The sequence below is a fragment of the Manacus vitellinus genome, unplaced genomic scaffold (assembly GCF_001715985.3).
Source record: "Manacus vitellinus isolate BGI_N305 unplaced genomic scaffold, ASM171598v3 scaffold_75_pilon, whole genome shotgun sequence".
NCBI classification, from domain to species: Eukaryota; Metazoa; Chordata; class Aves; order Passeriformes; family Pipridae; genus Manacus; species Manacus vitellinus.
Genome location: NW_021940789.1, coordinates 2,306,670 through 2,320,618, shown reverse-complemented (window position 1 = coordinate 2,320,618; position 13,949 = coordinate 2,306,670). Strand labels below are relative to the sequence as shown.

Here is a 13,949-nt window from a genome sequence, read left to right as displayed (position 1 = left end):
GACTTCTCGTGCTAGATTCTCATGATCCTTACTGACTTGTCTTTGGAAACTTATTGACCAGAGTAGCCTCTTTGGCTCTCTGCTGCCACACCTGCTCATGTAGCAACATTCACTTACTCCTCTGAGAGAGAAAAAGTTGAGTTTATGGGGGGAGATTCTGTGCAGAAGAACGAATTTAATATACTGTGATTCCTGTAGCTTTAAACTGTAGCTCTAATCTTAAGTTCTGGTTGAATACTGTTCGCTTAAACTTCAGTGTTTTCCTCGTTATCTTTGACAGAGCTTCACTTTACAATGAAAAGTTTCTTAGACAGGAGGCAGCTTTCAAAATTTGTGGTAGTAGCAGTACCTTATCCTTTACCTCTGTTGTGTTTACAGTTCCCATCATTAGCGAGGTCTAGTGGTGGGGCATCACTCAGGTGTCTACAAGATGGTGCTTTTACAAAGTTCAGAGTCCAAGATTTTATGAGATAAAATGTGTACTAGTTGTTTTGGATAAGAGCTGAAGTCTAGTAGTAGTTGAATCTTTGCTGATTCATCACCTGTGTGAATTACTGCTAGTCTTCAGTTACACTCCCTTAATTTTCTTTTTATCTGGCAGGTTTGAGAATGTAGGCAACAGGACTGATGTCAGCTTGGGGATACCTACCTTTAGTTGCAGAAAAATTATTAAAAGCCACAGTTGTGTTTTATCTCTTAGGATATTCCCTTGTAACCTTTCCTTGTTGCAGCTGTTGGCTCCTGCCTTGATACAAGAATACTATAGCTGATATGCTTGACTAAAATATTTGCAATGATAAAAAACCTCCTCCCTCAGTTGTAGCTGATGTATCAAAAATGGAATTTTAATAGATGTAATTAAGCAAGTATCTTAAGTTTACTATTTAGTTTTGCTTAGACCTTGTGTTTAATCATTGAGACCTAATATTAATACATTTTTTATTTCTCTCAGATTCCATTTTATGCTTCTAAGAATGATTATTGAAATCAGTTTGAGGCATAATCGGTGAAGTACAGTGAATCAGGTTTTATCCCATGAAGGAAGAAATGTGGAAGATAAGCAGTGATGAATCATGCCATTCTATACACACAACAGCCTGTTAAGCAGTTATTCTGCAAGCACTATATTTAGCCATCTAAATACAATCAATTTTCAAACAGGCTCTATGCAGCTGCCTAGAAATGAGTTGACTTCAGGTCATCATATAATTTCTCTATTCCTAGAAATTCTGTGATACACATGAAGCAGTAAAGTAGGAAAAGGACAAATTTTCAGTTGTCATTCCATAGCTAGTCTTGCTGTAGTTTTAAAGGCTTCTGAGACTATATACATTTGTGGATCTCTCTGTCTTTGTCTTTATTAATGCAGGTGTCAAGAGCATCAGGTGTTATGCTGGCTGTTAAAGTGCATTGAAACTTGTAATTCAGGCACCTGTTAGGAGGCATGGAGTCTGCTATATATAAAAGCAGTGTTTATAATTGAGGTTTTCTCCTTCTCTGTCGCTTTGAAGCAAAAATTGACATATGCAATAAGAAATACTAAATTGGACAGTAATACTAGAGTAGGATTGCATATTGAAAATTTAGCAAAATTTTAATTAGCCTGTGTATTACTGTTAATTTATTCTCATTGCAGACCTTAAAAATTTCCTTTCTGTGTTTAAAGCCTATAAAAACACAGGAAATGCAGTAGAGATGTTACAGGTTATGCCCTTTAGAGTTGAAAAGCCTGACTGTGCAACTTAAAAATGTCTTGGTGCCAGTGTCTGGCATTTCATTAGCCTGTTCCCACAGACAGCTTACAGTGAAGTAGGTTACTGTCACAGTTCAGGTGAGAGTGAAATGCTGGTCTTATTTGGGGTAGGTCCTGTTGATGTATTCAGCTGTCAGGAATTCCAGGTGTTTTGGCTATATACATTATTACAGTCTGGATTTGCAAGATTTACTGCCTGCTATTGCAGAGCAGTTTTAAAAGGTGTGACAGTATTTCATAGTTAAGATAATTTCCTTAGATTATCTCTTCCAAATTCCCTTTCAGTGCTGAAAGACATTTGTGTTCTTGTTTGCCAGTATCCCTTCTGAAATTAAGGAGGTTGCTTCTTTTGTTTTTCTTCTCTAAGGATCTTTTTGGTTTTCCTCACCAAATTGGATTTTTATTTTTATAACTATTGAAGATTTTCTTTGCCAGCTCATGGCCTTTTAGTGTGTTCAGTATTCTTACTTTGTGGTAATCCTAGCTGCTGTTTTCCGAGGAACTGAGTATGATCGAAATTAACATCAAGTGAATAGTCAAGCGTAGTGGTGCTCTGTCTCTGTCTGTCATCTGACTTTGTCTGTTTTTCTAAATAAATTCAGTACTCTGTGATACTCGTGTGCAGCTATTTTTTATTTTGAGACAGGGGATGATTATATGAAGTGGACTCCTTTGTGGATCTACTTCCTGATTGCTCTTCAGCTCATGGTCTGTTATTCTCTTACCTTGAGACTTTCAGCAGATTCTGCTCTTGCACATGTTCTGCTGAGCTACAATAGTGTGATGTTATCGTAGATCAGCAGTTTGCTTGCTGCTTTGTTCCTTTGCAACTAGAACCTGACTTTCTTCCAGGGAAGGAGAGCCAATCTTCACTAGCAGGCCTTGTTTCCACACTTCTGTGCTCAGACTGGGTAGGATTTAGAATTCTGTCCAAGCAAACAGTAATACTCATGAGAAGAGGAAAATACAGATTTCTTTCTGTAAGTAAGCCGAGAGCAATTTTTTCCCCTCTACTCCTTGTCAGTGCTAATTCATGGATAATGAATTCTGCAAACTGATGTCAGCATCTTTTCACTTTCTTAATTTATGGAAGGCATAAGTGAAACTTTGATTGCAAATTAATGGCCTGTGATTGAGTGTAAATATTAATGTTTGAGCAATGTTAGTCTCTGCTAGAATGGAAGCAGGTCTTGAAATGTTCCCAGCAAAATAAAATACTTGCAGTGTAGGTCAAGTAAGGAATTTTATCTTGCTGTTGCAGGTACGTTAGTTCATAGAATCCTGACTTTGGGTCTTGTAAGGCCTTTCAAAATACAATTATTTATCACAGTCTCTATGTGAGTTTTTGAACTTTCCTGCTGGCTGACTGATTATCTACAAGTACTGACTATTGCTCCTCTGCTGTAGCTGAGTGAAAATGTCTGTCTTGTTTCAATTCTTATTTTGTTTTATAGATGTGTTATGTTACGACATTCTAGATGTTAATCCAGGTTATCACAGTATGCAAACATTTGGTTCACTTTTTGCGTCTTACTGTAGGGGTTAAATTTGTAGTTCAGATGAAATTCTTCTAAGTGTATCCCCTAAGAGCCTCAAATTACATTCTGGCAAAATTGTCCACCTGGTCCCAGACTCTTTAAAAGCGCATTCAGCCACAGATTAGACCTTGCTCTTATCTGTTTGGAAATGACACCTTGAACAGTTGTGCTCTAGGAAGTGGCTGTTGCACTCCAGTGACTGTTGCAGCAGTGTGTTTCAGCGGGGGTTGGTTTGGGATTGCTGATTGTTGAAGCATGTGGTTTGAAAGAGCCTTGGTACAGCAGCAGCCAGCTGAACAGCGCTCAGCCATCTCTGGAGTGTGCCATGGCTTCCTGCTCTCTGCAGGTGACAAGACTCCAGGCAAACATCTGACTGTGGAGGAATATTGCTCATGAGCTCAACCCGGAACTAGTGTCTCCTGAGAAGTGAGCAGTGTGTGAGGTGACCTGTAGTGGCTTTGTTCCTGCAGGCACTGCAGCTGCACTTATCTCTGTTCTCAGCATGCTCTGTTCCTGCTTGTGTTGCAGTCCTGTGAAGGCTGCTGCTCAGGACTTTCGTGCAGGCTAAGGTAATTCTGAGACTTCTTCAGATCTTTCAGATGAGTGCTTAGCCTTTCCCCATGTTTCTGTCACTGGGTATGTTGAAAGACTGATGTCTTTCAGTGCTGGGTGTTGATCACATCACTGATCGATGGTCTGATGTGTACTTGGCTTCAAAGGCAGTCTTAGTGTGTTAGAACACTGATGGGTGTATCAAGGGCACTGAAGCCAAAATAAGTGGTCTGAGCCTTTAAAGAAATGTTCTGGCATCAAGCTTCAAGGAAGGGTTTATGACAAAAAGATTAAGAATAGGCTCTCCTGAATGTAAGAGGCTTTTCAGAATGGCTCAGACTATCCCCTTGCATATGAGGAGACTCGGGAGCACCAAAGGCAAGCTTATCAAATTCTTAGGGTTTGAGATCCATAGAATCTGATGGTATCTATCCATCTTAACAGTAAGAAATGTGATCTGAGTATTTAAATCCTAGCCATTAATGAAGTTGATTATAAATATTTAGTCACCAGGAATGCTACATATTGTATACTTCTTTATTTCCCATAAAATCTCATGTAAAGCTTTCCAGTAACGCGGATAACACTTTAGAAGATCACAGTTTGGTGCCCTGAATCTAGGTTCCAGAAGATGGAATTCTCAGAAAATGGGTTTAGTTAGTTGGTGAAATTTAATACCTACAACGCCAACTTGCCAGGCCTTTATGTCCAGTATGGTTTAACTTATGGAGTAAGGTCCCTGAGTTCTCCTCTTTCCTTCCACAGGGCAAGCAGGAGGACTTCAAGACGACAGTTCTGGAGGGTATGGAGACGGCCAAGCATCAGGTGAGGGTGGCGTTTGATGCTTGCCACTGAGTAGCAAGAGCCGCCAAGTTAGGGATTGATGCTTGCAAGTGCGCATGGGTGTGGTTGTCCCGAATTTAGCAAGAGATGTAGGAGTTGTGTACCCACCTGTTCAAAAAGTGTGGAGTATTTTCAAATTTCAGTTGAGGACTATAACAACTGTGGAAAAGGGCGCTAGCTAACCTGTGTTGAAATGCCTCAGGCCGATCTCTCATCCCTCCACTCCTCTCCATGTTCAGAGGAGTCCAAACGTGCAAAAAGCTGTTTCTTACCTAGCCAGTTTGTACCACCTGGACTGACAGAGAGAACCCTGGGCTTTAGAATAGTAGACCTTTTTTCTAATTTGCTGAAGAAACAGCATGGAGTACCTTTTTGCTCCTTTATTTTTGTCTTGAAAGGGTTTGTGTTTGAGCTGTGTGCCAGTGGTTAGACCAGGAGATTATCTACTGGGCAGATTCATAGTCTGCGGCTCACTGGACTTGTTTGTGAATTGCATTTGCCATTTGGCCTCAGTACTGCTGCTGGCAGTACGCACTTACTGCTTCAGTCACGGGATTGGTGTCTTTACTCTTAAGTACTTGAAGTGCTACTGAAAATCTTCTCTGCTTTTGCTCTCACTTCAGGATTAGGGTTTTAAGCAAAGGAGTCGAAGGCTCTAGAACCTGTTCTGTACCTCCAAGTTGCTCTTTTTGAAGAAAACAGAACTTCGGGATACTCATCTAAAAGTGCATCCTTTGCTGTTCTAAGTAGGGGAGCCGAGTACTGTTATGAATCTTACTACTTAAACAGAACTGCTGGCTCATGGGCTTAAGGATGCACTGCCTATTTCATTTTTAGGCAGGCATTGGCTAATTGGAAATTCTGCATATTTTGCATGTACGCTTGAGAGTATGCTTTAACAATTGTCCAATTCATTGGCCAGAAAACTTTCCTTCAGAGTGTTTTCCATCTGCAGATGTTTCAGTGAGTCTTTAAATGAGTAGCATCCCTCAGGATTTCTTCTGTGAGGAAGAAGATAATCAAAACTTCAGCGCATGAGTTCCTGATGCTGAATGTCAGGAAGTGGCAAGTGTGTGTGTGAATGTGTGTGAAGAGGAGCTAGGCAGAGCCATTCCTTCAGTTGTTAGAGTTGCCTGCCCCAAGAAGAGAAGCATGTGTAGTTCTGAACTGGTACTTCCTGTAATGTGTCACTTTCATGGAATACAAGCAATAAAGGTGTGGAACGGGTGGGATTTAAGTAGCCTGAAATCCAAATCCATTTAGCTTTCAGCTGTGTAGTTGCAGAAGCAAGTTCAAGGACATTTAGTTCTTATAAGATCTTCCAGTGCTTGGCCGAATAAAAACTATATATTTGCTATTAATAGCTATGCTTTTGCTAAATTCTTGTATCAAATGCTGTTGTGGGTTAGGTTTTTTGGTTTTTTTCTTAAATACCATGCTCATCTGGACCTATTCTGACATTTTTGTTTTAAAGTTTATGTATTCCCATGAAAGACATGTGACCTTAAAAAAAAAAACAAAAAACAAAACAACCTAACCCACTTTGGAGTTCTTTACAAAAATATTGGCAGCGCCATATTCTCTGGCTGCTCAGTTTGAAGAAATAAATCCCAAAGCTTTTCAAGAAAATACCAAGTTGCCTTAAATCCACATGTCTGAGTTCCCCGGTTATTCATGATTGCATGGCTTTTTAGCACGTACCCAGAGGAGGACACTTCTTTTAGCACAAGTCTATAAGATGGAGTCAAATTCAGCATTTCAGGTCTTTAACTGGCCATTCTCTGAAACTGTGCTGCTAAGCTTTTTGCTAGCACTTGAGGATCTAGAACCTTAGTTAAGATTTGTTAACATTAATGAAGTATCACAGAATTGGTAACTTTGGTTTGATTTCCATGCTCAGTTTTACAGAATTTATAGTTGAGCATGTGCGTTCTTATGCAGATGTTGACACAGTTGGGCCAGTGTTAGATGGAAGGACAGCAAAAGGGCTGGGGGTTGGTGTTACTGGAGAAAGTGAAGTTCTAGCAGAGCTGTAGGTTTCTATTCCATAGGTGAATATCAGCGCAAGAAGCATTGTGGGTGTGGCAATTTCTCCTATGGTTACTTTTATTTTACTCGTAGTGCTCTGTAGCTTCTGTTTCTAATTTCCTCTTGTAAAATTCCTGGATTACAGACAGTTTTCTTTACCTTGAGTCATCACACAGTTAGATCTTTTGATCTTTGCTTGTGGATGAATTTTTTTAGTTTTATAACCATTTCCTTCCTTAGTTTTTTTTCACTACCTTTGAAATGTAAAAGTGCTTGGAGTGTGTGGTGGCACCAGAATTGGAGAAAGATAATTCCTCTTCCTGATACAGTGACATGTACTGCTGCAGGGGAACTTCAAACTCTCAGAGAGTTGTCTTGGTTAGTGTAATACACTGCAAGCTTGTATTTTCTTTGATATTTATAATAATCTTTTGAACAATTCCAATTTCAGCAAATGATCTTAATCTTACTGCATTACTTGTGGGATTTTTTTCCCTTGGGATATATTGGCTTCTATCTTTCCAGACTGAATGCACTCTCCTCTGTCTCACTCCTGATCGTAAGTCACTTCCTAGGACACGGGAGATTGCTATTGTTCTTGCTATATTTCACATCTCCGTACTTCATTTTGCTCACTGTGCCTGCGGGTTGTGCTTTCTGCACTCTGCTTATGCTGTAGCACTTGGTGCACCTGTGTCTTAGTTTGTTACTTTATAGTACAACATCACAGAGACTGAGGAAAGCAGGGTACAGAATTATAGTTACTTCACTGCCAGTATGTGAATTGACAGAAGTGCAGGTGCCTGTATGAATGAAGGCTTTCCCTGGAGAAAACCTCTCCTGTGTGGGTTCAGCGTCACTCTTTTACATGTGGAGCATTTAAAAGGAAACGTAAGAAATCTGTAGTTGTAGTGTACACAGCACTTAGGGAGGCACAGGAAATGTGTGTGATTGTATTTCATTGCACTGCATGATGTGAATATGCAAAAGGAGAGGTTAAGGTGGGTTCCTCTAGCTGGAGGAGGTCAATGCAAATTAAACCTTGAGAAGCAGGTGAGAGGGGACAGTAGACATTGTGCTTGTTTCTTAAAGATATTTTGTCTTTGAATAGGTTCCAAAATGTTGTCCCAATTCTGGTAGAAACTGGAAACCACACAAATTAAGGACAACATCTAAAGTAGTTACATTTTATTGATATTATATTATATATGTGTTATGCATAACATATTGATATATGCCCCTGCCCCACTTATTTTTCAGGCTTTGGGTTTGGGGTTTTTTTTTGTTTATTTGTTTTTTGATTCCCCTCCGTAGTATAGCTTTTTCATTAACTCTAGATGATACCTGTAATTCAAAGTACTGTTGACTTGGAAACCTGTATGTCTTGCACAAATAAATAAAAGGACTGATTGAAAGCATGATGTGAAATTGGCCACCATATCACCTCATGGCTGGATGCACTGGCTAGGAAGGGTGGTGTTCCTTTTAGGGTGCCTGTAGACAACTTGTCTTTTTATTGTAGGTGTGGAGGGTGCAGCTTTCCAGAGTAGACTTCCACATGACCGTATGACATCTCAAGAAGCCGCCTGCTTCCCTGATATAATCAGTGGGCCACAGCAGACTCAGAAGGTGTTTCTGTACATCAGGAACCGCACCGTAAGTTTGTTGTAAAAGTATTGATGAAAAAAGGGTAGGACATTGCAAAGAGTTTTGGCAGTTACCATGTCTAACAGTTGGTAGATTGTTTTTTGTTCTGAGACAGTGGGGTTTAATTTCTGGCATTCTGTCATGCTCTATGTTGCTAAGGAAGTTGCTATCCAGTTCTTGATCAAAGCAGTGCTGTAAGGCAGCATAAAGAATCCGTAGTGTATTTACAATATCCAAAACAGTCATAGCAAACTACTTGATTCAGCTAATGCAGCTTTTAAAAAGGAAACAGAAAGCTGGTGCAAATGTTCTATTACTTGATTTCAGCTTAAAGTAGAAGCCTCTCTAGATTACTTAAAAATAATAATGAAACACATTATTGCTTAAGGCAAACCTCTAAGCTTTTATTTTTTACTTTGCTTAGCATTCAGTTGCTGTATTCCTGAGACATCAAGCCAATCATGTGGCTTATTCTCAGACCAGAACAGTTACTTTGCCAGCTTTGATTTCATAAAAGAAATTGTAATGTTGAAGAAATGAAACTCTATTTCTGAATGTTTGTAGCATTTCTGCCCAATTCAAAACTTCCATGCAACTTAAGAATGAAGGGGCAGTATTCAAATAATTATTCAGGAGTTCACTCACTTGAGTCCAGCCAAACGTGCCTGAAGTTTAGCCCTTAATAAAACTTCAGTATTAGTATTCTGTTTTGCAGATTGCGACAACACTTTCAGGGTCCTCAGCATACCAACAGGGATCAGGACTTTCTCCTGTATTTTGAAAAGTGTGTTTTAGAAAACTTAAGTCATGATAGAAAAAATTACAGTATGACAGCAAGAAATATTTTGAAAATTGCTGTATTGCCATAGTTAAGGGAGAAAACACCTTATGTACCACTCAGTTTTTTTCACAGACTTAAGATAATCAAGGAGCATCACGGTGTACTGACCCTGGTAGCACCCAGTGCTTAGTAACTTAAGTTATTTAAAATTTATGTGTGGTGGACATCTTCATGCTTTTCCTGTGAAATTTCCCTCTAACCCAGGTTGTAACTATTGGGAAGTTATGAGATGTGTAAAAACAGACCAAAACATGCCAAAAAGTTTGAAAAACTGTTCTCTCAAAACAAATAATGAGTAATCCTTTTACAGATGTGTTAGAAGCAGAAAAGCCTTCCACTGAAACTAAGAAATTACTGGAGAGGAGTATTTGCAGGGCAAACCAGCATTGCTGGTCTGTCGGCCTTATTCACTGTGGAGGAACTTGGAGAAGTTCCTGAGCAGGAATCCCATTTGAGGAAGGTTTGTGAGAGGATCTCCTCCAGTGAGGATAGCAGAGGTTATGGAACAGCTGATATGAACCTGGTGCTCAGCAGAGCTCTGGCAGTGCTGGGAACTGCAGTGCGCAGTCTCGTACTTTGAGCTGGAATCAAGAATTGAATGAATGATCTGATAAGTAAAAAATATAGTTTTGAAGACTTACAGTAGCTTTTACAAAGGGAAGTCAGTCATTTGATCTTTTATGTGAATCCCTCCCACCCCAAAACAACATTAAAAAAACCCACAACCAACCAACTAATGAAAAAACCAAACCCAAACCAATAAAAGCTCTTGCTAAATTACTGTGACATAAAACAGATGATGAAAATCCACAAAGCAGAATGTAGTATAAATGATCTGTCATGGCAGTGCAGGGCAGTCATGGTTTGAAGCCTTTAAAATCTTCTAAGGCCTGTGCTGTTGTGTGCTCATAGAAGGTCTAAAAATCAGAATTTGTAGAAAAAATGGAAGTAATTGTATATATGCATACAGAGAGATTTATATATAAAAATATAATTATGGGCTTTGCACTCTTCCCTCTGAGAATGGAACCTTAGCATTGTGGTACGTAGTACTGTGAAATTGTTAGTTCCGCGCTCAGAAATTGTTAGAAAAAAGGGTGTTAAAAATCACTGGGAAAATGAGTACAAGGAAGTACTGAGCTAAAGATGAAATTTGCCTCAAATAGCCTCCCAGATTATATGGAAATTATTTCTTAATCCTTCCTATTCATTATACTTGTATGATTTGTTTAATATCTGTGAGGAGCTGTAAAGTTAAGTAGTGCAACTGTAGAGAAATACCCCAAAAAATTACTAATTCTGGAAGGTAAAATGATGTGGAGATGCTATGTATGACCTAGATCTAGGCATGGAACAGTAAAATTTTGTGGCACTCTGTGCAACAAAGTGGGCGTTCTCTTGGGAAAACAGTTTTTTTCCTAGCATGAAGTGCCATTAACATTTCACAGACAGTTCTTCCTGCTCTATTTTTGAACTGTAACTGTCTTCTAAGTATGCTTTTTATGTGTGTGTGGCCAGTATACATGTGTAGTATGTGTATATGTGGTAGTGTCTTAAATTGGTGAAGATGGATTGAATGATTAAATGTCTGAGATAAATAAACCTTATAACGTGACAAATATTGCTGTAGCTTTTACAAAAACAGGAAATTTGATGCCGAAAAGGCAGTGCTGGCTGATGTTGTCAACTGCACACATCTTCATGCTACCTTTGTGTATTCCCACTTACTTGAAATGGTGTGAGAGTTTCAAGTGGTCTGTATTGCACCTTAAGGAACACTTGAAGGCAAAGTTCAGTGCAGCTTGGGTAGTCCTACCAAAGTTTAACCCATTAGAGGATTTCATCTGACAGTATTTGGTAGCAAACACCTCGAAAACACCTCTTTTGTATTGCTTAATATGACATGTCATATTTTTTGTTTAAATACAGCTGCAGCTCTGGTTGGATAACCCAAAGATTCAGCTGACATTCGAAGCAACTATCCAACAATTAGAAGCACCTTATAACAGTAAGTCAAAGCTTTCACTACCAAAACCATCCCGTGTGTACTGCTGTTCTCTTTCACTTTTATTTGGGGAAAAGCTGCTACAGATGGGTCCTTTGTTAGTGGAACTCCATGAGCGTTTGTGTGCAGACTGTGTTACTGCATTATATTCATGATTTAGGTTTGTTAGAATTCGTTTGTCTGGTAAAGAAATATCACTACCAGGATTCATAAAAGCTGCTAAAAAGATGGGTTGTTACAGAAGTTTCCTGCAGGGTTAATTCACGTGCATCTTTTAAAGTTTGCTTCAGCTTCATGTTGGTTTTCAGCTGTGAGACTTTATTAATCATATGGGTTTTGGGAGGCATTAAAAAGTTGCCTAAGACTTGAGCAGACTGGATGTGATGAAAGAAGGCAGTCAAAGAGTGAGGAGTTACTGCTTGCAAAAGGAGACTATTCTACCCGTCTCAAGATCTCAATAAACTGAAAAAAGGTGGAGAGGAGTCATAAAAAAAATTAAGATGAAAATAGTACTGAAATGAACACAGATACAACTGTCAAGGATTGCAAAATAGTGAATTATTGTGTGTGCTGGTTTAAGAGTTAACCAACAGGGGAAATGAACTCAACTCAAAGGACAGATTATAAATCAGAATAACAATTTATTAAAATAATACAGTAAGTACAATTATACAAACAAACAATTGGTTTTAACCCACAAAACCCAAATGTATAACCCAACACCCTGGGGCATGAACAAAGTGGTGTTCCTTGGGCCCCCCTTGAGTCCAAAGTAAAGGGAGAGGGGAAAAACCTGCTGGTGGGAGAGCTGTTGCAGTCTGGTCAAAAGTGGTGATTGCAGTCCAGTTGAGGGTGGTGGTCTCAGTCTTCCTCTGGATCCCACGAGTGGTGGAAAGGTTCTGAAACTCCAGGTTTATATATTCTCCAGTTCAGGCAGGAATGGTCAGTTGTTCCCTCAGCGGGGAATTCCATAAAAGGGGGTATGAGGATGCTCAGAGCGGGGAATTCCATAAAAGGGTAGGAGGACAGGAACACCCCCCCACACCTCGCAGGCCCCCCCCCAACAACAGTTTCTGGGAAATGGCATGGAGGGCCATAGAATACACAGTTTTGGGCTACACCCATCCAGTGATGAATCGGTCCCAGCTGTTCTAACTAGGACATTGTGCTTTTAAGAATAAAAATGAGAATTCAGTGCTCCAATAAGGGGTTGGCATGATATTGGTAAATCACATCACAGTTCTGTGTCAAGATCTCGGGATTTTGCAGTCAGTTTCAGAAAAGGTGTTCTTCCCCACTAGATTAAAAGAAGCACTTAATGTCCTGTACAGCTTTTCAGGCAGGACTCAGAACTGCAGTATGGCATGGAAAACAGCTTATGTTTTCTAGAACAACTAGTCTCAGGCACCTTCAGGAAGATGGATTGCTCAGTAGGGCAGCAGGGCTACAGGTGATGCGTTCAGTAGGGCTTGACTAAGTTACTGCTGTGAGTATGTCCTTAGTCCATACGTGCTGTTGAACATAAAGAATAATTTTAAAACCGTACACATTCTTTTAGGTGACACAGTGCTCGTTCACAGAGTTCACAGCTACCTGGAGCGGCATGGGCTGATCAACTTTGGGATCTACAAAAGAGTGAAGCCTCTTCCAAGTAAGAAACTTGAACATTCTTCTGATTAAAGTTTTGTTTTGTTGTTCTGTGATTTCTCAGGACAAATTTTTGACTGCTTTTTTTTTTCCAGAATTGCAGTGCTAAGAAAATAAAAAAAGTCTGGAAAGCCAGCTGTTTATAGATGTTAATGTGTTTTATTTTGATGTGGAGAAGCCACATACTTACAGAAATTACTTTGAGAGGAGAAATGTTGGCAAATCTTCTTTTGAAAATTTGGTGACTGTTGCTGTTTTATGAGTTATCTTTGCTCCTCAGTTAAATAACTAAAATCAGAAACACAATATTGTGCTTAGATCTGTTACATGCTTATGTGATGCTTGAATTTTGCAACTTCTCTGCCCTTTCTAGGCTTTATTATTCTGGGGCAGAAAGAAATAAAACTATGATACTTGTCCCATAATTAATAAGAATCAGTAAGTAATTAATAAGAATCAGTCTCTTCTTCAGACAGTTCTCCTTCAGTAGTATTTTTCCTCCTGTTTTCTTCCTTGTCCCAGATGTACTAGTGGTGCATTTTTCTTGTATGTGTCTCATTAAAAAAAATGAAGTATAATGTACAGAATTGCTTCAGTTTTCTTTTTGCTATAGTTTGTTCTGTCAGAGCTACTGATGAGAAGGAAGCTGCTTTTTGTTCTTCGTATCTCTTAAATGTAATTTTAACGTAACTGCTTGCAATCTAGTACTGCATATATAGAGCATTACTATAGCTGATTTTTCCCTTTCTTTAGCCAAGAAGACTGGAAAGGTGATCATTATCGGTTCTGGAGTCTCTGGGTTGGCAGCAGCTCGCCAGTTGCAGAGTTTTGGAATGGATGTCACAGTTCTGGAAGCCAGAGTATGAATTTCTGTGCTATTTTACTTCTATATAGCAACTTAACCAGTAACCACATGTAGTACTAGCACAAGGCTGTGTCCCAGAATTGTGCCCAGGGTGGGTAAGTGTGTGTGCTGTTCCAGGTAGCATCCATCTGGGATGGATTGCTGATTCTGAACCTGTCTCACAGTGAAACAAGTGGATCTGTTCTTACTGGGAGCTCTCTGATGCTTTCTCAGGGATGGGCTGGTGTAGT

The 13,949-nt window shown here is 39.5% G+C and overlaps 1 protein-coding gene across 1 annotated transcript in view; it reads left to right on the top strand.

Moving 5' to 3' along the window:
- The window catches only part of KDM1A (lysine demethylase 1A), a 42,356-nt gene that overhangs the window by 4,279 nt on the left and 24,128 nt on the right, over positions 1-13,949 (top strand). The window contains 5 exon segments of the mRNA XM_008931434.4: positions 4,609-4,668; positions 8,237-8,370; positions 11,132-11,210; positions 12,766-12,858; positions 13,608-13,714. Of these exon segments, the coding sequence (XP_008929682.4) occupies positions 4,609-4,668; positions 8,237-8,370; positions 11,132-11,210; positions 12,766-12,858; positions 13,608-13,714 (473 nt within the window).